This window comes from Gorilla gorilla, chromosome 1 (genome assembly GCF_029281585.2).
Source record: "Gorilla gorilla gorilla isolate KB3781 chromosome 1, NHGRI_mGorGor1-v2.1_pri, whole genome shotgun sequence".
In the NCBI taxonomy this organism is placed as follows: domain Eukaryota; kingdom Metazoa; phylum Chordata; class Mammalia; order Primates; family Hominidae; genus Gorilla; species Gorilla gorilla.
In genome coordinates, this window is record NC_073224.2 from 115966704 (window position 1) to 115991931 (window position 25228).

The 25228-nt window shown below is 44.1% G+C and overlaps 1 protein-coding gene across 1 annotated transcript; it reads right to left on the reverse strand.

Moving 5' to 3' along the window:
• Window positions 1–362: 362 nt before the first annotated feature.
• On the reverse strand, window positions 363–25228 carry LOC129525691 (neuroblastoma breakpoint family member 1-like). The gene is made up of 20 exons (XM_063696531.1): window positions 25024–25228; window positions 23082–23184; window positions 22032–22246; window positions 20909–20981; window positions 20234–20445; window positions 18666–18875; window positions 16788–16890; window positions 15739–15953; window positions 14639–14711; window positions 13969–14174; window positions 12628–12679; window positions 8565–8728; window positions 7471–7522; window positions 6679–6851; window positions 5908–5959; window positions 5139–5311; window positions 4379–4430; window positions 3564–3736; window positions 2738–2849; window positions 363–2124 (listed from the first exon to the last, which is right to left on the reverse strand). The coding sequence occupies exons 1-20, from the start codon at window positions 25196–25198 to the stop codon at window positions 1881–1883; spliced, it is 2832 nt and encodes a 943-aa protein (XP_063552601.1). The 5' UTR covers window positions 25199–25228; the 3' UTR covers window positions 363–1880.

Sequence of the window (25228 nt, forward strand, 5' to 3'; positions counted from 1 at the left end):
CTGAAAGTTATAATTTAAAACTATAAACCAAATATTAGAAGTGTATCTAGTTCAAAGGGAGGAAAACCATCAAAAAAATTTTTAGTGCAATATTTAACATGAGCTATACAACCCTTCCTAAATGCCAAAGGCACACACAGACACACACACACACACACTCACGAAGAATACAAATGACTAGAACCAAGAAATGTAAATACATTCTGCTACGTATGGTAAACATAGGCTACAATGTGGAAGAGATTAGAAAATAAACATGGAAATGAAATTTTTTTTTTAATTCGCATCAGTACCCACCAAAACCAATCAGCATAATCAAATATTATAACACTGAATGTAAAAAACAATCCAAAAGTCCAGAGTGATAGGCAAAAGGTTTTAATTGTATAGATTAAAATTAACTTCGGACAAAAATTAAAACTCAGGCAGAGAATGTTTTCTTCTTTTTGCAACAGCAGACACTAGTAAAAACAAAGGCACAGTAAAAATTGAGACCCAAAATTTCCAGTGTAGAGATATGAATATCATAATAGACACAGGCAGAGATGATTAATAAATGATAAAATGTTTAGAGGATGATCATTAGAATACAGGATATTTATACTCTTGAAAACCGCTTTCCCAAGTACTTCATTATAAGTAAGGTGTCTCTAAAAGGGACAGATCTCCTAGACCCCTCCTTAACCAAGTAACCAGTCCTGATATCAGAATGATGATGGACAAACTAGACCTTCTCTGCCCGCAGATGGGCTGAGGTTGGAAACTCACAGCATTGTCTCTGCCGTGTTCCCGGCAAAACGTTTAGGCTGAATTTAATCATGAAGACATTTTCAGACAACTTCAGAATGTAGATCATTGAGCCAGACAGCTGACCTGTCCTCTATAAACAAGTCCATGTCACCACCATCCATGACAACAACAAAAAGATGAGGAAATATTTGGGGTTCAAAATAACTAAAGAAATGCAGCTACATTATCTTTTTACTTTTTTGAACCCAAAATATCTCTTCTCCTTTTTGTTGTGTGATTTGTGGTGATATGGACTATGTGAAGGAGACAGGTCAGTTGTCCTGCTCAGTGTTCTACATTCTGCAGTTGTCTGGTGATTACCTCCTATGAAACTCAGGCTAAGCGTTTTCTGCAAGAACATGGCATTGTTCATATTCTGCACAGGCAGAGTCCTGGGTGACATGCTATCTCCTGCCAGTGGACCTCCTGACTCCTGTTCTCTACAAGATGGAATTGAGAGGAGCAGGGCTAAGGCCTCCCAATGCTGTTTGTCCATCTAGCTGTGGTCTTCCTAAGTAGTGACACCAATTGGAGGCTGAAGGACTGTGGCTTCTCTAACCAAAGGAGCCTAGTGGGTTAACAATTGTCAAGAGCAGTTGGTGGTTCTGAAATACAATCCTCAGCCAAGGATCCCTCCTGTGTTACAGATGGATCAGCTAAAACAAGCCAACACTGAAGACACAAAGAATGAGGTTAGGTTCATTGAAACCAGGGTAACACCTTTGGATGAGCTAAACACAAAGATGACACTGACCTTGAGCAGGTATAGATGCTCAGAGACATGCCTGCAAAATGAAATCCCTGAGGAATTTTGTAGCTACCCAGAGATACGTGGTTCAAATTAAAATGTCTGAATGATCACTCCCGGCATGTGCTGCACAGTTATGTGAATGTGTCACACCTAACGTGGGTCCATTGTCTTCAGACTGAGCACAGGTTGCCACTGGCATGGTCTGAGAATAGGCATAGAGCCATGCCCACTGACCCATCCTATGTCTGGGCTTCCAAATGGAACTGTACTTTCATTCAAATCTTCACGTGCCTATAGGTCCTGCCTGCAGGATGACATCTCTCGGCTTAGTAAGGGCTGCTTACTGTGGGAATATGACTCCCATCTGGAAGACCAGGTGGAGACTTGTCACCGTCAAAGTAAAAAACCTATTGTCCACGTCAAGGGCGAAGCTGATGTGCTGTTCCTCAAATGAGTAAAACACACTGCTGTAGTGCTGGAATGAGTCAGGTAGTTCAAAGTACATTGACGGAGTCGAATAACATCTATCCAGTGAGTCCTGCAAGACTTCAGGCTCTTCCACTTCCATAAGCACGCCATTGAGCCTGGAAAATGAGAGAAAACTAAAGAAGCAGCCAGAGAAAATCAGACACCACAGAGCCCCACTAGATTTCAGAAGTAACATAAGGAACTGGTTAGAAAAGAAAAAGGATAGATCCATTAATGAGGTAAAAAAAAAAAATTTATTGCCTTTATGTTGGGATAGAACAGGGCCAGGTAGAAAACAATGAAGGAGAAAGACAGAGAGAGAGAGACAGAGACAGAGACAGAGAGAAAGTGAGCTAGTGAATTGGCCAGGTGACATACTGGTAAGGGAGTAAAAGGACACTCTGAGTTAGTGCCCTCATGACACACAGCAAACTGTGATCATGAAAAGAGAGAGCTCAATAGTTTTCCATAAAATATGCTCAAAATTCGATGCAGTGGCCATGAGAGTACAGCTTTTGAAGTATGGTCAACCTATGGTACATTAGTAAATGATAAGGGGAGGAAGAAATGGAAACCTAAACATCTACTGCAATGAAAACCAACAGCAATGACAGTAGGAGTAATTCAGCCTTCGTTGAAAACATGAAATCAAACACACTCTGGTTTCCCTGAATCTGTTGCCTCCAGGTGTTAACACAGAATTAAGCATCCACAATTGCTGAAAGTTACCTGGGGCATGGTGGGTTTTGATCTTCTTCCCCTTCTTTTCTTCCCCTTCTCCTTCTTTTCTTCTTTGATCTTCTTCCCCTTCTTTTCTTCCCCTTCCCCTTCTTTTCAATTTCTGCAATAAATTCAGACATGGACAGACACATTAAGCTGATTCCCCTACACACATAACAATCCACTGTCTGATCCTCACACAGGGACCTCAGGCTCCTCAGCATAAGAATGGGACACTGTGAGAGATATATTTCGGGAGGCCTGAAGGCTGGTCGTGATAGAAATTCCTCGGTTTTTCTCCCAGAAACTGTGGGTAAAATGTCCCTATTCTAGTAGATCGTTATCCCAATATCATTTGTCCCAATTTTGTGCAAACAGTTATGCCATATTTTTCCAATCAATTTAAAGCAAATACCCTCAAATGATTTCTAGGAGAAAAACTGCAATATTTAGCCCTGTCTCATCAAATACTCAGATTGTTCATGGTTCTGAGGACTTTAGACACTGAAATTAGAGTGAAAAAGGAAATCTACAAACCCTTGAGTCAAAATCATAGTTCTCTGAATTTGTCACATCTGCCCAGGTCCAATGTCATGAGAGTAGAATCAGAGTGCCACAGGCATGGCCTGAGACTAGGAAGAGAGCCATGCTCACTGACCCATCCCATGTCTGGGCTTCCAGTTAGAACTGGAGTTTCATTCAACCTACATGTGCCTATAGGTCCCCACTGCAGCAATGACATCTCTCAGCTCAGTAATGGCCACTTGGAGCAGGAATATGATCTTTATATGGAAGACTCGGTGGATCCTTATCACCTTCATAGAAACATACTCACCTCCCACGTCAAGAGAAAAGCCAACATGTTTTTCCTCCAATGCATAAAAGGAACTTCCATAGGGCTGGCAGGAGTCAGGCTGTTCGAGACAACTGGAAGGAGTTGAATAACATCTATCCAGTGAGTCCTGCAAGACTTCAGGCTCTACTGCCTCCAGCAGCTCCCTGCTGAGCCTGGAAAAGGAGGAAAAAGTAAAGAATAAGCCAGGGGAAATCAGACACAACAGAGCCCCAACTAGGTTTCATGGGTAGCATAAGGAAGTGGTTAAAAAAGTAAAAGGATAGATCCATTAATGAGGTAACAAATTATTGCCTTCATGTTGGGACAGAATAGGGCCAAATGGAAAAGAATGAAAGAGAAAGACAGATAGACACACACACACACACACACACACACACACACACACACAGAGAGAGAGAGAGAGAGAACGAGCTCAGTGAATTGTCCAGGTGACACACTGATGAGGGAGTAACAGGACACTCTGAGTTAGTGCCCTCAGGACACACAGCATACAGTGATCATGAAAAGACTGTGCTCAATAATTTTCCATAAAATGTGCTCAAGTTTCCATGCAGTTGCCATGAGAATACAGTTTTTGAAGTCTGGTCCACCTACAGTAGGTTAGTAAATGATAAGGGGAGGAAGAAATGGAAACCTAAATATCTACTGCAATGAAAACCAACAGCAATGTTAGTAGGAATAATTCAGGCTTGGTTGAAAAGATGTAATCGATAATGTCAGCCCGCTCTGTTTTCCCTGAACCAGGAGTCTCCAGATGTCAACACAGAAGTAGCTGTTCACAATTGCTCAGTTACCTGGGGCATGATGGGCCTTGGTCTTCTTCCTCTTCTTGGTCCTTTTTAATTCCTGCAATACATTCAGACAGGGACAGACAAAACAAGCCAATTCACCTACACCCATAACAGTCCACTGTCTAATCCCCACACAGGGATCTCAGGCTCCTCAGCATGAGAACAGGACAATGTGAGAGATATACTTCAGGAGGCCTGAAAGCTGGTCATGATATTCTTTGGTTTGCATCTCAGAATCAAGGGTGAAATATCCCTATTCTGGTAGATCGTTATCCCAAAATCATTTATCCCAAGTTTGTGCAAAGAGTTATGCCTTATTGTTCCCATCAGTTCAAAGAAAATGCCCCAGATGATTTCTAGGAGGAAAACTGCAGTATTCAGCCCTGTCTCATCAAATGCCCAGCTCGTTCATGGATGCAAGAATTTTAGACACTGAAATTAGAATGAAGGAGGAAATCTACAAACCCTTGAGTCCAAATCATAGTTCTGTGAATTTTTTACATCTGTCTGGGTCCAATGTGCTGAGAGTGGGCTCAGGTTGCCACAGGCATGGCTGGAGATAGGAATAGAGCCTTGCTCACTGACCCATTTCATGTCTAGGCTTCCAGCTGAGACTACAGTTTCATTACAACCTATATGCGCCCATAGGTCCTGCCTGCGGCAATGACATCTCTCGGGTCAGTAAGGGCCACTTGCAACAGGAATATCACCCCTATCTGGAAGACCAGGTGGAGGCTTATCACCTTCATAGTAAGGTACTCACTGTCCACGTCAAGAGCCAAGCCAAGGTACTGTTCCTCCAATGAGTAAACAGCACTTCTGTAGGGCTGGCCTAAGTCAGGCAGTTCAAGATAACCTGAAGGAGTCGAATAACATCTATCCAGTGAGTCCTGCAAGACTTCAGGCTCTTTCTCAACCAGCAGCTCCCTGCTGAGCCTGGAAAAGTAGGAAAAAGTAAAGAATAAGCCAGGGGGAATCAGAAACCACACAGCCCCAGCTAGATTTCATGGCTAACATAAGGAACTGTTTAAAAAGAAAAAGGACAGATCCATTAATGAGGTAATGAATTATTGCCTTTATGTTGGGATAGACCAGGGCCAGGTAGAAAAGAATGAAAGAGAAAGACAGGGAGAGGGAGAGAGAGAGAGAGGAGAAAGTGAGCTCAGCGAATTGGCTGGGTGACACACTGATGAAGGGGTCAAAGGACACTCTGAGTTAGTGCCCTCAGGACACACAGCGAACAGTGATCATGAAAAGAGTGGGCTCAATAATTTTCCATAAACTTGCTCAAGATTCCATGCAGTTGCCATACAGCCTTTGAGGTATGGTCAACCTATAGTAAGTTAGTAAATGATAAGGGGAGGAAGAAATGGAAACCTAAACATCTACTGCAATGAAAACCAACAGCAATGTCAGTAGGAGTAATTCAACCTTCGTTGAAAACATGAAATTGAACACACTCTTGTTTTCCCTGGACCTGGCATCTCCAGGTGTCAACACAGAATTAAGCATCCATAATTGCTCAAAGTTACCTGGGGCATGATGGGTCTTGCTCTTCTTCCACTTCTTGGTACTTTTCAATTTCTGCAATAAGTTCAGACATGGACAGACATATTAAGCTGGTTCTCCTACACACATAACAATCCACTGTCTAATCCTCACACAGGGACTTCAGGCTCCTCAGCATGAGAATAGGACACTGTGAGAGATATTCTTCAGGAGGCCTGAAGGCTGATCACGATAGAGATTCCTTGGTTTTTGTCCCAGAAACTGTGGGTAAAATTCCCTATTCTGGTAGATCGTTATCCCAATATCATTTGTCCCAAGTTTGTGCAAATGGTTATGCCATATTTTAACAATCGATTTAAAGCAAATGCTCCCAAATGGTTGCTAGGAGACAAACTGCACTATTCAGCCGTGTCTCATCAAACACTCAGATTGTTCACGGTAGCGAGGATTTTAGATGCTGAAATTAGAGTGAAGGATGAAATCTACAAGATCTACAAAATTGAGACAAAATCAGAGTTGTGTGAATTTGTCACATCTGCCCAGATCCAACATCTTGAGAGTAGGATTAGGGTGCCACAGGCATGGCCTGAGACTAGGAAGAGAGCCTTGCTCACTGACCCATCCCTTGTCTGGGCTTCCAAGTGGAACTAGAGTTTCATTCAACCTACATGTGCCTATAGGTCCTCCCTGTGGCAATGACATCTCTCAGCTCAGTAAGGGCCACTTGCAGTAGGAATATGACCCTAACCAGAAGACTCAGTGGATCCTTATCACCTTCATAGAAAGGTACTCACCATCCATGTCAAGAGCGAAGCCAACACGCTGTTGCTCCAATACGTAAAAGGCACTTCTGTAGGGCTGGCATGAGTCAGTCAGTCCAAGATAACCTGAAGGAGTTGAATAACATCTATCCAGTGAGTCCTGCAAGACTTCAGGCTCTTTCTCATCCAGCAGCTCCCTGCTGAGCCTGGAAAAGTGGGAAAAAGTAAAGAATAAGCCAGGGGGAATCAGAAACCACACAGCCCCAGCTAGATTTCATAGCTAACATAAGGAAGAGTTTGAAAAGAAAAAGGACAGATCCATGAATGAGGTAACAAATTATTGCCTTTATGTTGGGATAGACTAGGGCCAGGTAGAAAAGGATGAAAGAGAAAGACACACACACACACACACACACACACAGACACACACACAGAGTGAGCTCGGTGAATTGGCCAGGTGACACACTGATGAGGGAGTCAAAGGACACTCTGTATTTGTGCCCTCAGGACACACAGTGAAAAGTGATCATGAAAAGCATGGCCTCAATAATTTTGCATAAAATGTGCTCAAGTTTCCCTGCAGTCACCATGAGAATACAGCTTTTGAGGTATGGTCAACCTTCACTAGGTTAGTAAATGATAAGGGTAGGAAGAAATGGAAACCTAAACATTTACTCTAATAAGAACCAAAAAGCAATGTAGTAGGCATAATTCAGACTTGTCTGACAAGACAAAATCATTATTTTCAGCATGTACTGTTTTCCCTGGACTTGGCATCTCCAGGTGTCAACATCAAATTAACTGTCCACAATTTCTCAGACTCACCTGGGACCTGTTGCCTCTTGGTCCTCCTTTTTCACTTGATCCCACCGATGTCCTGCAAATAAATTCAGATGGGGCCTTTTACATTAAGCTGTTCTTCCTTGCACACAGAAACATTCCTCTGTCCAATCCTAACAGAGGGACATCAGTCTTGTCAGTGTAAGAACAGGAGACTTTGAGAGAAATATTCCAGTAGGCCTGAGGTCAAGTCTTGAGAAAACTGGCTTGGGTTCTTTCATGAGCCTTGAGCAAAATTACCCTGTTTTGGAATGTTATCTTCCCTATGTGCTCTGTCCTAGGTTTGTGTACACAAATGAGCAATTTTTTCCCCAATAAATTGTAGGCAAATAGTTTTAACACCTCATAGGAGAGATACTTCAATATTAAGCTTTCTCTCATCAAATACCCAGAATTTGATAGTTTATGAGATTGTGGACACAGAGATTTGATGAAGGGGTGCAGTGTACCAGCTCTTGAGTCAAAATGAAACTTGGTTCTACACAGAAGCATCAGCTATTATGGCTTTTGTGGGTGAAAAGTCAGCCATTTATCTAGAAAACATACCAGGAACATGACGGACAGATGAGCTAAAAGAAGCGAACTTAGGAGACACAGAAAATGGGAATAAATTCAGTGAAACCTGGGTCACATCTTTCACTGAGAGGTAGACAAGGGTGACACTGGCCTTGGGCAGGTAAAGAACCACACAGACATGCTTTGGGAACAAAACTCATAAGGAATTTTGTAGCTGGCAAGAGACATTTAATTCAGATGAGCTGATCTGACAGAAAACTCCTGGGCATGTGCTGCATAGTTTGGTGTGAGTTTGCCACACCTGCCTTGAGTTCAGTGTCGTGACAGTCAGTCCAGGTTGGCACGGGCATGGCCTGAGACTAGGAAGAGAGCAAAGTTCACTGACCCACCCCATGCCTGTGCTTCAGACTCGACTCCAGAGTGATTGAAATCTACATTGATATATAGGTTCAGCCCACAGTGATGGCAAATCTCAGCCCAACAAGGGGCACAAGGCCCAAAGATTATGGGGTCTACCTGGGCCATGAACTGGAGCTTTGTCACCTTCACAATGGAGTACTCACTGCATATGTCAACAGCCATGCAGACTTGCTGTTCCTCTAATGAGTGAGATGTGCTGCTGTAAGACTGGTACAAGGCCAACATTTCAGGAGGAATTGAGACAGTCGAATAACCTTCATCCCAGGACTCCTGGGGGACTTCCTCCCCTTCAGACTCCTGCAGATTCCTGATGAGCCAGGCAGGACAGGGATGATAGAAGATTTAACCAACAGACATTAGACAACAAAACCTCCCAGATGATCTGATGGGAGACAGAATGGAGTGGTCACAGAAACCAAAGGCATTTTTCCTTCAAGAGAAATAAAACTATCCTTCTAAATACACGGTGGAGGGTGACTGCTCTGGGGACAGAGCAAAAATGGGCAGCATGTGCTCAGTACATTTGCCACAGATGAGCCAACTCAGGGCACCCAGACTCTCCCTGTAAACTACCATCATGACTTGCAGCACAGAGAACTGACACAGGGCTTCAACTACTTTGCATAAATTGCGTTGAATTTTACACGCAGCATTCAAGTGAAGAGAGTTCTTGACGCAGTGCAGACACAGATCTTGTGTATTAAGGGCCCCATTTTCCCAATATTTTGATATAATATATTTACTTTTTCAATTTCTTTTCTTGCAAAAATACTAGCCAACATACTACCAACAAATAGGAAGAAAGCATATATACATCTCTCCCTGGATTTAAACACATGGGAGAGAATAGGCGACACCAAGAAATCCCTGTTTGAGCGTCTGGAGTGGACTTCCAGCAAACTCCAACAGACCTGAAGCTGAGGGACCTGACTGTTAGAAGGAAAACTAACACACAGAAAGGAATAGCATCAACATCAACAAAAAAGACATCCACCCCAAAACCCCATCTGTAGGTCGCCATCATCAAAGACCAAGGGTAGATAAAACCACAAAGGTGGGGAGAAACCAGAGCACAAAAGCTGAAAATTCCAAAAACCTGACATCCCTTCTCCTCCAAAGGATCGCAGCTCCTCGCCAGCAATGGAACAAAGCAGGATGGAGAATGACTTTGACGAGCTGACAGAAGTAGGCTTCAGAAAGTCGGTAATAACAAACTTCTCTGAGCTAAAGGAGGATGTGCGAACTCATCGCAAGGAAGCTAAAAACCTTGAAAAAAGATTAGACGAATGGCTAACCAGAATGAACAGTGTAGAGAAGACCTTAAATGACCTGATGGAGCTGAAAACCATGGCACGAGAACTACGTGATGCATGCACAAGCTTCAGTAGCCAATTCGATCAAGTGCAAGAAACGGCATCAGTGATTCAAGATCGAATTAGTGAAATGAAGCGAGAAGAGAAGTTTAGAGAAAAAAGAGTAAAAAGAAATGAACAAGCCTCCAATAAATATGGGACTATGTGGAAAGACCAAATCACGTTTGATTGGTGTACTGAAAGTGACGGGGAGAATGGAACCAAGCTGGGAAACATTCTTCAGGATATTATCCAGGAGGACTTCCCCAACCTAGCAAGGAAGGCCAACATTCAAATTCAGGAAACACAGAGAACACCATAAAGATACTCCTCGAGAAGAGCAACCCCAGGACACATAATTGTCAGATTCACCAAGGTTGAAATGAAGGAAAAAATGCTAAGGGCAGCCAGAGAGAAAGGTCGGATTACCCACAAAGGCAAGCCCATCAGACTAGCAGCAGATCTCTTGGCACAAACCCTACAAGCCAGAAGAGAGTGGGAGCAATATTCAACATTCTTTTTTTTTCCATATGTATAGTTTTCCTTTATTATTTTTTGTGTGTATGTGTATATATATATATATTTTTAATACTTTAAGTCTTAGGGTACATGTGCACAACGTGCAGGTTAGTTACATATGTATACATGTCCACATTGGTGTGCTTCACCCATTCACTCATCATTTAACATTAGGTATATCTCCTAATGCTACCCCTCCTCCCTCCCCCCACCCTACAACAGGCCCCAGTGTGTGATGTTCCCCTTCCTGTGTCCATGTGTTCTCATTGTTCAATTCCCACCTGTGAGTAAGAACATGCGGTATTTGGTTTTTTGTCCTTGCAATAGTTTGTTGAGAATGATGGTTTCCAGCTTCATCCATGCCCCTACAAAGGACATGAACTCATCATTTTTTATAGCTGCATAGTATTCCATGGTGTATATGTGCCACATTTTCTTAATCCAGTCTATCATTGCTGGATATTTGGCTTGGTTCCAAGTCTTTGCTATTGTGAATAGTTCTGCAATAAACATATGTGTGCATGTGTCTTTACAGCAGCATGATTTATAATCCTTTGGGTATACACCCAGTAATGGGATGGCTGGGTCAAATTGTATTTCTAGTTCTAGATCCCTGAGGAATTGCCACACTGCCTTCCACAATCGTTGAACTAGTTTACATTCCCACCAACAGTGTAAAAGTGTTCCTATTTCTCCACATCCTCTCCAGCACCTTCAACATTCTTAAAGAAAAGAATTTTCAACCCAGAATTTCATATCCAGCCAAACAAAGCTTCACAAGTGAAGGAGAAATAAATCCTTTACAGAGAAGCAAATGCTGAGAGATTTTGTCACCACCAGGCCTGCCTTACAAGAGCTCCTAAAGGAAGCACTAAACATGGAAAGGAACAACCGGTACCAGCCACTGCAAAAACGTGCCAAACTGTAAAGACCATTGACGCTAGGAAGAAACTGCATCAACTAACGGGCGAAATAACCAGCTAACATCATAACGACAGGATCAAATTCACACATAACAATATTAACCTTAAATGTAAAGGGGCTAAATGCCCCAGTTAAAAAACACAGAATGGCAAATTGGATAAAGAGTCAAGACCCATCAGTGTGCTGTACTCAGAAAACCCATCTCACATGCAGAGACACACATAGGCTCAAAATAAAGGGATGGAGGAAGATCTACCAAGCAAATGGAAAGCAAAAAAATGCAGGGGTTGCGATCCTAGTCTCTGATAAAACAGACTTTAAACCAACAAATATCAAAAGAGACAAAGAAGGCCACTACATAATGGGAAAGGGATCAATTCAACAAGAAGAGTTAACTATCCTAAATATATATGCACCCTATACAGGAGCACCCAGATTCATAAAGCAAGTCCTGAGAGACCTACAAAGAGATTTAGACTCCACACAATCATAATGGGAGACTTTAACACCCCACTGTCAATATTAGACAGATCAATGAGACAGAAGCCTAACAAGGATATCCAGGACTTGAACTCAGCTCTCCACCAAGCAGACCTAAAAGACATCTACAGAACTCTCCACCCCAAATCAACAGAATATACATTCTTCTCAGCACCACATCACACTTATTCCAAAATTCACCACATAGTTGGAGGTAAAGCACTCGTCAGCAAATGTAAAAGAATGGAAATCACAACAAACTGTCAGACCACAGTGCAATCAAATTAGAACTCAGGATTAAGAAACTCACTCAAAACCGCACAACTACATGGAAACTCAACAACCTGCTCCTGAATGACTACTGGGAAAATAACAAAATGAAGGCAGACATAAAGATGTTCTTTGAAACCAATGAGAACAAAGACACAACATACCAGAATCTCTGGGACACATTTAAAGCAATGTGTAGAGGGAAAATTATAGCACTAAATGCCCACAAGAGAAAGCAGAAAAGATCTAAAATTGACACCCTAACATCACAATTAAAATAACTAGAGAAGCAAAGCAAACAAATTCAAAAGCTAGCAGAAGACAAGAAGTAACTAAGATCAGAGCAGAACTAAAGGAGATAGAGACACAAAAAACCTTCAAAAAATCAATGAATCCAGGGCTGGTTTTTTGAAAAGATCAACAAGAAAACCCTGTTTGGCTAGTTCACCTGGCTCATCTGATGGCAAGTTCCTATCTTGAGAGGACTATGAAATTAAAACCAATACAAGTGCCACAAATAACATACAACATTGTAAATCAGCGCAATTTGTAGCTGGGTGAATGGAAGAAATAGTTCTATTCATCACTTCCTCATTTTCCCTAAATCTACAATCTCCAGATGTCGCTACTGAATTAACAGCCAACAATTCCACAACATTACCTGGGAGACACTGGCCCTCTTTCTTCCTCTTCCTCATCATCACTTTCATTTTCTGTAAATAAATTCAGAGAAGCAGGTCACATTAAGCAATTCATACTTCACATATGACCAAATCACTGTCCAGTCATAGCACAAGGACATAACTATTCTCAGTGCAAGAATAAGGATTCTGACAGGAATATTCTAGGGTGCCCTAGATTAACTTTGGTGAGAATTAGATGACCCTGCTTTCCAGACCCGCAGGCCAAAATCTCCCTCTACGTGTAGACCATAATGCCATATTCCCTGCCTGAGTCAAAGTTAAACTAAATTTTTTCCCCAAAAAAATCTCCAAAAATTGGTCAAACAATTTTCTAAGAGTGTTGCTGCAATACGGACTTATATCACTAGGTAACAGGGACATTAAATGTTTAGAGGCATCTATACATGAAACAAGACTGATAGATACATTTGAACAACTCTTGCTTTAAAAAGAATCTGTGATTTGGGAGGCCAAGACAGGGGAATCATTTGAGGCCATGAGTTCAGGACTACCCTGGCCAATATGCAGAAACACTGTCTCTACTAAAAATACAAAAATTAGACAGATGTGATGTTGTGCACCTGTGGTCCCAGCAACTCAGGAGGCTGAGGCAGGAGAATCACTTGAATCTGGGAGGCAGAGGTTGCACCAAGCCAAGATGGTGCCACTGCACTCCAGCCTAGGTGACAGAGCAGGACTCCATCGCAAAAAACAAAAAACAAAAAAAAAATCTACGATGCTACAAAGAAACATTGGATCAGCCATTGCATTGACAGGGTGGAGAACCAGGGTCCAGCCTTGCTTTAAGGAAATATATCAGCAAAGTAAAGAAGAAAAGTTTCCGTCCTGATTTCAGGGTGACTGTGCAGCTAAGCAAGCTGACTTAAAGGAGATCCAGATGAAAGCTGAGAGCAGTGAAGCCTGGGGAACAATATTTCCAAATACAAAGGCAAGGCTGCCAGCTTCCTTAAACAGGCATAGAAACTCCATGGACATTGTTCAGGTACAGATGACTTAATCACAGATGACAAGAGATACTGAATCAAAGCTAGGAGACCTGACAGATACTGCCTGTGCACCTCCTGCACTCAGGTGACTGTGAGATTGTCACACTTGCCTGGGGTCGAGTAACTTGATACTGGGGACTGGCAGACAAAGGCATGACATTAGCTGAGAAGGACAAAAAAACTCCCTGATATCTGTTCAGAAACCCATCATAGTTTTTTATTCAAATGAATTTGTGTTTATAGAGCCTGTCTTCAGAGTTTATCTTCCTCAGCCTAGAGAGAGGTATGAGACACAAGGAAAACAGAGGCTACCTGGGATAATGTGTACAGCATCCTCCCATTCAACATGAGAGGATGAGCCAATGAGAGTTGAGTCGACTTTGTCTTCCTCAAATGTGATTTTGGTTTTCCTATGTGGCTGGTTGGAGTCATAAGGGCCGTGGCTATTTGAACAAGTGATGGCACATTCCTCCAGTGAGTCCTCAGGGACTTCCTTTTCTTCAGCCTTCCGCATCTCCCTGATGAGCCAGGTGGGACAGAGATGACAGAAGATTAAACACAGAGGGATTGGACCCCAGGGAGTCCTAGCTGGTTTTGACAGGCGGCATTAAGAGAGTGGTCCCAGAAAGCAAAATGGAGGTTCCCATTAAGAGGGAACATGCAATCCTGTTCTCTCTGCAACAGAGCATGGCTGCCATGGGAACCAGAGAGGAAGAGAGCAGCCACTGTTCATTGCACTGGACAGATAGGAGCTGAGGAGGATGAAGACTCAGCTATCCCTGTACGGTGCAGACATGACACTCAGCACACATAGAGAAACGTGACAGCTGCCGCATCCTGTGTCTAAGCTGGGTTATATTTCACATACTGTGGCGAAGCGAATGCGGGTTTTTGGCCCATCATAGATGCCAGAGAGGGTGTGCCTCCTAGATATTCTTCATATGTTACCATCCATTAATTGTTCCTGAGTATTCAGTGTTACCTGCGGGCAGACGATTTCTGCACTTTCTCAGCCAACTCAACTTGAACATCTTCATCGTCATCGTTGTCATTTTCTGTAAATACAGAAGTGTTCGTTCAGATATTTCCCACTTCACAGTCTGGAAGCACAGTCAGCCCATTGTGCAACAGGGACATGAACATCTAGGCATGGGTCACCGTTCAACTGAAAACTCTCATGCTTTATCTTTAACAGAATGCCCTGGCATGGTTTCCTGATCCATCAGGCAATGCATTTCTGATCTAGAGGGCCACCATCAAGATGTGGCCAAATATTGAAAAGACCTTTTGCTTCCCATATCACTGGAGGCTTGTGCAGCCTCTCTCTGGACTTTGGCAGCTGTCTCCCCCATCCTGCCACAGATCTGATTCCCAGGAACAGGCTTGGTGTCCTGTCACAGTTCGCATTTCAAACCTCATTCTTTCTCTTAGGAGAGGACAAACTTGTCCCACAGTCCTCTATGCGTCATGAGACTGCACAGGCCCTCCATGTGGCTTCTGCTGTGTTATTCAGGGACATTCTATCCATGGGGAGTGCTCCACTCTGAAGCACTTCCTACCACCAAATGCCCCTACACCAAGTGCCTTCTCCAACACCAAATGGAGAGGGGCTTCATCTCATTTTGAAAAGCATTCATAAGTGTTCCCATATTTGGATGCTTCAGACCCTTGCAAGAGACAATTTGTCTGCCTTTGCAGATGAAGAGAGAGAAACTCTGGAAGGACAAGTCATTCACTCACCGACAGTTACTAAGAACAATGCCGAAAAGACAGCCTAGGAACCTTCATTCTTAGTCCAGAGCTCTTTTCACTCTAACAAGCCTGCTCCCATCGCAGCCTCCTTCCTGTCCTTTAAAACTAGATAGATGCTGCCTCTTACTCCAAAGACCACCTTCCATCAAGGGAGGAGGGACACTTGCAATACTGTGACCTCCAAACCCATGGGTTTCCCATCTCCGTCATGGCCACATAAGCTTAGTGGAAAAAAACACCATTGATACAACTGTCATTGTGAAAGTATGGAGGTCTGGAGTCTCTCATAAGCCTGGGGTTTTGGGTCATCAGGGCCTATGGCCACCTTACCTGGGCTGAGCTTTTGGACAAGGTGCTGTGCCAGTCTACACCCCTCAGCCAGCTGTTCTCGGAGGTCCTGCCCGTGGGACTTGTCTGGCTCATCCGGAGTGAGGAGGGCCTGGAGATGCTGATTCAATGAGCGGGAGGCATCTCTCCCTTCCCATAACTTCTCCCTTAACTGGGTCAGCTCTCGTTCCTGAGAGTGAACCAGGACTTTATATTGCCTAAGGTGAGACGGTAGAGAAAATTTAAGAGTGGAAAGGGTTGAGTGATCCGCTCAAATATTGCAACAGAGATTTCTGAGACAATGTTCTCAAGGAGACCTCCAAGCAGAAGGTCAGCACATGTTGAAAGGAATGTCTGTGGCCAAGAGAAGAATAGAAAATGGTTTACAGGCTTCCTCTGTATCAGAGAGGGCTCCTGCAAGATCCTCGATGATGTTCCATTCATCTTTCCCTTCTGTAAACAAAAGCAGGTGTCTTCCTAATTCCGTTTCAAAAAAACATCCTTTCAGTTCCTCACTCTGGCCATGGACATTTCCATGTGAAAATACACATAGTGCATCTTGCGGCCATTAGATACAAAGCCATGTACAGAAATGAGGCCAGGTGCAGATGGGGCGAATTGAAAAGATGAAAGAAGAAAAGAATGACAGGGTCGAGAAGGCAACATTGATTGAGTGAAAGAATGAGAAGCCGCAGTCAGTCAGGAGGTGATTCTCACTAAGGGTAAGTGGGGTGGTGATGGCACACCATTTTGAGTATACTGAATGCTGCTGTGTGGTTCACACTCCTTCGGTTAATTTTGTGTTATGTAAATTTCACATCAACAATTACTTGTTTGAAAAAGAGAAAACAAGGCTCTGAGAAACAACTGCAACCCATAAATTTTTATTATCCTTCTTCTCTGTTTGATAAATATTTGTGTGTAGCAAGCCTGCCATGGCAATTCCTGCCCTTCCCCTGGCCCAGCTTAGCTCTTACGTCTCCCCACCGAGCTGCTGTACTTCAGAGATCTACACACCTGCTCCCCTGCCTGCCCCCATGGGTTCCCCTCACCTGAGCTCCTCAGCTTGCTTCAGCTGCTCTGCAAGCTTCTCCTCCTTGAACTGTCGTTCATTCCTCAGCATAGATTTTATGAGGTCTTTGCACTCTTCATATTCTGAGAAAAGACAGACACGCCTGCATCAGTGGAAGGCTGGACATGCTGCTGTGGTCATTGCCTACAGGGCAGGAGCCAGGTCCATCCCAAGGACAAAACTCTCCCCAGTACCAGGGTCTAGACAGGGATTTCCACATCTTTACTCTTCAGTCTCCTGACTTTCTGGCATCTGATCCTCCAAAATTTAGAGATGAAGAAAGAGAACCTCAAGGGCACATCAAGGAAGTTGACAAGATGATTCAACCACAACGAAGTGGAGTCAGAATTCACAGTCCCTGAGGTCTGACTCTGAATGCAGGGCCACTTTCCCAAGCCTTGCAGCCTCTCCTCTAAAACACTGCACTGGGGCATGAAGTAGTGATTTCTTGTACAGTCGGGAAGGCCCCTAGGACTATGGGACTGATGGTTTCCCTTTTACTGGGAATTTCAAGGACAAGTATGTGAAAGATTTTAAAAATCTTTGATTTTTAAATCATATCTTCAGTTATGATTTTAAGAATCATATCTGAAGCATAAAGTGTGACATAACACCATAAGGCCATGAAGGAAATATGCCCAAATGTTAATAAAGTTTGTGTTAATTTAGAAACAGCAGAATGAAGAACTAATAGATAGTGTTTACTGTGTGCCAATAAATGTTCTAGGATATTGACAAGAAATAGCTCATGTAATTCATTGCAGCAATTTACAGAGGTAGGTATTATTGTAGTACCCTCTGAACACGTGAGGAAACTGAGGGACAGACAAGACAAGCAACTTGGATGGAGCCCAGGAGACAGGCCCACGGTCCCTGCTCTGTACACTGCACTGCTACCTCCACACACTCTCGGGTGCGATCTTTCTTCCTCTTTAGGAACAAGACTCTGTGCCCCAGGAAGCAGGACTTCACTCTCACCAAGCTACTCTCTGCTTTTTATTCTTATTTTTATTTATCATTATTATTATTTTTCTTAACAGTCTTGCCCTGTCGCCCAGGCTGGAGTGCAATGGCAAAATCTTGGCTCACTGCAACCTCAGCCTCCTGAGTTCAAAGGATTCTCCTGCCTCAGCCTCCTGAGCAGGGGTGATTACAGTCACCTGCCACCACGCCCATCTACTTTTTGTATTTTTAGTGGAGATGGGGTTTCTCCATGTTGCCCAGGCTGGTCTCAAATTCCTGACCTCGTGTTCTACCCGCCTCAGCCTCCCAAAGGGCTGGGATTACAGGAGTGAGCCACCATGCACGGCCCCTACTCCCTGCTCTTGATGCTGTCACTTATAGATAGCACAGGTTCTATTAGGAGCAGACTCCTCTTGAAGCCCCTCAGAGCGGGTACTGGCTGCTATCACCAAGTTTCCCTCAGAGTCACTAGAACAGAGCTTTGCCTATTGGGCCTCAACAGAAACTTGAACTGAATAAAAGTTCACTAGTCTCAGACATTTAGAACAACAGACTAGATGTTATTTGTCTGCAGGATCTTATATGGTACAGAGAGGATTCTTGAAAACACGATTGAGCCTCTTGGAGAAAACAGGCCATTCTGTGCCTGTGTCATAAATCAATAAATGGCAGTTTAACTCTAGTCCCACCCCCACCTGATTGCAAACATGGAAAGTTGCTAAATACTTTGGTACCTCTGTCTTCCAACTTTAACAAAATGTTAAAATACCCATTTCTGTTTTCCTAGAAGTATGGGGAGGATGACATTATTTTTGATGGAGAGAGCACTTAGTTTCTCATAGAGAAGACAGGACTTCGTTCATCACTTTCATGATGGTGAGCTTATAGATCTTACTGTATTTGTTCTGCTGCTTGGCCAGGAAGCAGGCCACTTGAGTTACAAAACATTTCTCTTTGAGGTTTCTGAACTGCTGTTTCTTCTCTGCCAGCTGGGGGCGCAATTTCTCATTGATTTCTAGAATGTTCATCTCTGCCTTCTCGCTGGACAAAGGGCCGGCTGATACCACCATGCTGACGTTTGTGGCAGAAGAGGTGGGGCCAGGGACTGGGGAGAAGAAAGGCAAACACATGATGGGTTAAAAACTGGTGAAATCAAATAGGCTTAATCAGGACTGAGGGATGTCACTGGCAGCTTTGTCTACTTATTTGAAGATGTTGTTTCCCTGGTTTCACTCTTGTCATCTCCAGTCTTGATCTCCTTTAAGTCAACTTGTCTTAGCTATGCAGTCACCTTGAAACCAGGACATAAACACTTCTACACTTTTCTTGCTTATAAGTTTCTATAAAGCAAGGCTTGGCCCTGAGATTTTTACCCCATGAGTGGCCAATGTTTCTGTGTAGCACAAAAGATTTCATTTTGCTTTTTTAATTTTTTTCTTTTTTGGTTTTTTGTTTTTTGTTTGAGACGGAGTCTCACTCTGTCGCGCAGGCTGCAGTGCAGAGGCACAATCTCAGCTCACTGCCACCTCTGCCTCCCGGGTTCAAGCGATTCTCATCCCTCAGCCTGCCAAGCATCTGGGATTACAAGCGCCAAGTAACATGCCAGCTAATTTTTGTATTTTTAGTAGAGAAGGGGTTTCACCATCTTGGACAGGCTGGTTTCGAACTCCTGACCTCAGGTGTTCCACCTACCTCTGCCTCCCAAAGTGCTGGGATTAAGATGTGAGCCAGCGCCCCTGGTCAGAGACTTACTTTTTTTTTTTTTTTGAGATGGAGTCTCGCTCTGTCTCCCAGGCTAGAGTGCAGTGGCACAATCTCGGCTCACTGCAAGCTCCGGTTCCTGGGTTCATGCCATTCTCCTGCCTCAGCCTCCCAAGTAGCTGGGACTACAGGCGCCCACCACCGCGCCCAGCTAATTTATTTTTTTTTTTTTTGTATTTTTAGTAAAGACGGGGTTTCACCGTGTAAGCCAGGATGGTCTCGATCTCCTGACCTCGTGATCCACCCGCCCCGGCCTCTCAAAGTGCTGGGATTACATGTGTGAGCCACCGTGCCCGGCCGAGACTTCTTATTAATAGCTAAGACAAGCCAATGAAAACGAGAGAGAGTCTAGCCTGAGAGGAGTGAACGAGGGTGGGAGGATCGTCTCAGCCGATCCTCCCACCTAAGTCTCTTGAGCAGTTGGGACTATAGGCACGCAGCACCATGCCTGCCTAATTTTTTGTATTCTTTGTAAAGATGGGTTTCACCATATTGTCCAGGCTGGTCTTCAACTCCTGAACTCAAGTCATCCTCCCACTTGGGCCTTCCAAAGTGCTGTGATTATATGTGTGAGTCACAGCACCTAGCTCCATCCTAGTTTCTGACTAAAACAATAACAATATGTGTATATACAGCCTGTCCTCAGAATTGATCTTCCATAGCCTAGACAGAGGTATGAGACACAAGGAAAATAGAGGCTACCTGGGAGAATGTTTAGAGCATCCTGACATTCATCATGAGAGGATTCTCTGTCTACAACCAGAGTTGAGTTGACTTTGTCTTCCTCAAATGTGATTTTGATGTTCTTGTGAGGCTGGTTGGAGTCACAAGGGCCGTGGCTATTTGAACAAGTGATGGCACATTCCTCCAGTGAGTCCTCAAGGACTTTGCTTTCTTCAGCCTTCTGCACCTCCCTGATGAGCCAGGTGGGACAGAGATGACAGAAGATTAAACACAGAGGGATTGGACCCCAGGGAGTCCTAGTTGGTTTTGACAGGCGGCATTAAGAGAGTGGTCCCAGAAAGCAAAATGGAGGTTCCCTGAAAGAGGGAACAGGCAATCCTCTTCTCTCTGCAACAGAGCATGGCTGCCATGGGAACCAGAGAGGAAGAGAGCAGCTGGTGTTCAGTGTACTGGACAGATAGGAGCTGAGGAGGATGAAGACTCAGCTATCCCTGTATGGTACAGACATGACACTCGGCACACATAGAGAAACACAACAGCTGCCGCACCCTGTGTCTAAGCTGGGTTGAATTTCACATACTGTGGCCAAGGGAATGCGGGCATTTGGCCCATCATAGATGCCAGAGAGGGTGTGCCTCCTAGACATTTTCATATGTTACCACCCATTACTTGCTCCTGAGTATTCAGTGTCACCTGGGGGCAGATGATTCCAGCACTTTCTCAGCCTCCTCAACTTGAACATCTTCATCCTCATCTTCGTCATTTTCTGTAAATACCAAATGTTCGTTCAGATATTTCCCACTTCACATTCTGCAAGCACAGTCAGCCCAATGTGCACAGAGACATGAACATCTATGTATGGTTCAGCATTGTACTGAAAACTCTCATGTTTTATCTTTCACAAAATGCCCTGGCATGGTTTCCTGGTCCATCGGGCAATGCATTTCTGATCTGGAGGGCCACCATCAAGATGTGGCCAAATATTGAAAAGACCTTTTGCTTCCCATATCACTGGAGGTTTGTGCACCCTCTCTCTGGACTTTGGCAGCTGTCTCCCCCATCCTGCCACAGATCTGATTCCCAGGAACAGGCTTGGTGTCCTGTCACAGTTCGCATTTCAAACCTCATTCTTTCTCTTAGGAGAGGACAAACTTGTCCTACAGTCCTCTATGTGTCATGAGACTGCACAGGCCCTCCATGTGGCTTCTGCTGTGTTATTCAGGGACATTCTATCCATGGGGAGTGCTCCACTCTGAAGCACTTCCTACCATCAAATGCCCCTACACCAAGTGCCTTCTCCAACACCAAACGGAGAGGGGCTTCATCTCATTTTGAAAAGCATTCGTAAGTGTTCCCATATTTGGATGCTTCAGACCCTTGCAAGAGACAATTTGTCTGCCTTTGCAGATGAAGAGAGAGAAACTCTGGAAGGATAAATCACTCACTCACCGACAGTTACTAAGAACATTGCCAAAAAGACAGCCTGGGAACCTTCATTCTTAGTCCAGAGCTCTTTTCACTCCAACGAGCGCCCTCCCATCACAGCCCCCTTCCTGTCCTTTAAAACTAGATAGATGCTGTCTCTTGCTCCAAAGACCACCTTCCATCAAGGAAGGAGGGACACTTGCAATACTGTGACCTCCAAACCCATGGGTTTCCCATCTCTGCTCTTACCCAGGAAGTCCTGGTCATGTCATGACCACATATGTGTAGCAGAAAAAACCCCACTGATACAACTGTCATTGTGAAAGTGTGGAGGTCTGGAGCCTCTCATAAGCCTGGGGTTTTGGGTCATCAGGGCCTATGGCCACCTTACCTGGGCTGAGCTTTTGGACAAGGTGCTGTGCCAGTCTACACCCCTCAGCCAGCTGTTCTCGGAGGTCCTGCCCGTGGGACTTGTCTGGCTCATCCGGAGTGAGGAGGGCCTGGAGATGCTGATTCAATGAGCGGGAGGCATCTCTCCCTTCCCATAACTTCTCCCTTAACTGGGTCAGCTCTCGTTCCTGAGAGTGAACCAGGACTTTATATTGCCTAAGGTGAGACGGTAGAGAAAATTTAAGAGTGGAAAGGGTTGAGTGATCCGCTCAAATATTGCAACAGAGATTTCTGAGACAATGTCCTCAAGGAGACCTCCAAGCAGAAGGTCAGCACATGTTGAAAGGAATGTCTGTGGCCAAGAGAAAGAATAGAAAATGGTTTACAGGCTTCCTCTGTATCAGAGAGGGCTCCTGCAAGATCCTCGATGATGTTCCATTCATCTTTCCCTTCTGTAAACAAAAGTAGGTGTCTTCCTAATTCCGTTTCAAAAAGACATCCTTTCAGTTCCTCACTCTGGCCATGGACATTTCCATGTGAAAATACACATAGTGCATCTTGCAGCCACTAGATACAAAGCCATGTACAGAAATGAGGCCAGGTGCAGATGGGGCGAATTGAAAAGATGAAAGAAGAAAAGAATGACAGGTTCGAGAAGGCAACATTGATTGAGTGAAAGAATGAGAAGCCGCAGTCAGTCAGGAGGTGATTCTCACTAAGGGTAAGTGGGGTGGTGATAGCACACCATTTTAAGTATACTGAATGCTGCTGTGTGGTTCCCACTCCTTTGGTTAATTTTGTGTTATGCAAATTTCACCTCAACAATTACTTGTTTGAAAAAGAGAAAACAAGGCTCTAAGAAACAACTGCAACACATAACTTATTATTATCCTTGTTCTCTGTTTGATAAATATTTGTGTGTCGTGAGCCTGCCATGGCAATTTCTGCCCTTCCCCTGGCCCAGCTTCGTTCTTACTTCTCCCCACCGAGCTGCTGTACTTCAGAGATCTACACACCTACCCGCCTGCCTCCCCCGACGGGGTCCCCTCACCTGAGCTCCTCAGCTTGCTTGAGCTGCTCTGCAAGCTTCTCCTCCTTGAACTGTAGCTCATTCCTCAGCATAGATTTTATGAGGTCTTTGCACTCTTCATACTCTGAGAAAAGACAGACACGCCTGCCTCAGTGGAAGGCTGGACATGCTGCTGTGGTCATTGCCTACAGGGCAGGAGCCAGGTCCATCCCAAGGACAAAACTCTCCCCAGTACCAGGCTCTAGGCAGGGATTTCCACATCTTTACTCTTCAGTCTCCTGACTTTCTGGCATCTGATCCTCCAAAATTTAAAGACGAAGAAAGAGAAACTCAAGGGCGCATCAAGGAAGTTGACAAGATGATTCAACCACAACGAAGTGGAGTCAGAACTCACAGTCCCTGAGGTCTGACTCTGAATGCGGGGCCACTTTCCCAAGCCTTGCAGCCTCTCCTCTAAAACACTGCACTGGGGCATGAGTAGTGATTTCTTGTACAGTCGGGAAGGCCCCTAGGACTATGGGACTGATGGTTTCCCTTTTACTGAGTATTTCAAGGGCAAATATGTCAAGGACTTTAAAAATATTTCATTTTTAAATCATATATTCAGATATGGTTTTAAGAATCATATCTGAAGCATAAAGTGTGAGACATAAGACAATAAGGCCATGAAGGAAATATGCCCAAATACTTTACTAGTATGTCAGGCAGCATTAAGATTTAGATTAGTTGTGTTAATTTAGAAACAGCATAAGATTAGTTTGTGTTAATTTAGAAACAGCAGAAGAGGAACTAATAGGTAGTGTTTACACTGTGCCAATTAATGTTTGAGGAGATTGACAGGAAATAGCTCATGTAATTCATTGCAGCAATTTACAGAGGTAGGTATTATTGTAGTACCCTCTGAACAGATGAGGAAACTGACGGACAGACAAGACAAGCAACTTGGATGGAGCCCAGGAGACAGGCTGAGGGTCCCTGCTTTGCACACTGCACTGCTGCTTCCACACATTCTCGGGTGTGATCTTTCTTCCTCTTTAGGAACAAGAGCCTGTGCCCCAGGAAGCAGGACTTCACTCTCACCAAGGTACTCTCTGCTTTTTATTTTTATTTTTATTTATCTTTTTGTTCGCTTGTTTTTTGACGAGTCTTGCCCTGTCACCCACGCTGGAGTGCAATAGCGCAATCTTGGCTCACTGCAACATCTGCCTCCTGGGTTCAAAGGATTCTTCTGCCTCAGCCTCCCGATTAGTGGTGATTACAGTTGCCCGCCATGACGCCCATCTACTTTTTGTATTTTTAGTGGAGATGGGGTTTCTCCATGTTGCCCAGGCTTGTCTAAAACTCCTGACCTCGTGCTCTGCCCGCCTCAGCCTCCCAAAGTGCTGAGATTACAGGAGTGAGCCACCATGCACGGCCCCTACTCCCTGCTCTTGATGCTGTCACTTATAGATAGCACAGGTTCTATTAGGAGCAGACTCCTCTTGAAGCCCCTCAGAGCAGGTACTGGGTACTATCACCAAGTTTCCCTCAGAGTCACTAGAACAGAGCTTTGCCTATTGGGCCTCAACAGAAACTTGAACTGAATAAAAGTTCACTAGTCCTAGACGTTTAGAACAACAGACTAGATGTTATTAGTCTGCGGGATCTTATATGGTACAGAGAGGATTCTTGAAAACATGATTGAGCCCCTTGGAGAAAACAGGTCGTTCTGTGCCTGTGTCAGAAATCAATAACTGTGAGTTTAACTCTAGTCCCACCCCCACCTGATTGCAAACATGGAAAGTTGCTAAATACTTTGGTACCTCTGTCTTCCAACTTTAACAAAATGTTAAAATACCCATTTCTGTTTTCCCAGAAGTACAGGAAGGATGAAATTATTTTTGATGGAGAGAGCATTTAGTGTCTCAGAGAGAAGACAAGACATCATTCATCACTTTCATGATGGTGAGCCTATAGATCTTACCATATTTCTTCTGTCGGTTGGCCAGGAAGCCGGCCAGTTGAGTTACAAAACATTTCTCTTTGAGGTTTCTGAACTGCTGTTTGTTCTCTGCCAGCTGGGGGCGCAATTTCTCGTTGATTTCTAGAATGTTCATCTCTGCCTTCTCGCTGGACCAAGGGCCAGCTGATACCACCATGCTGATGTTTGTGGCAGGAGAGGTGGAGCC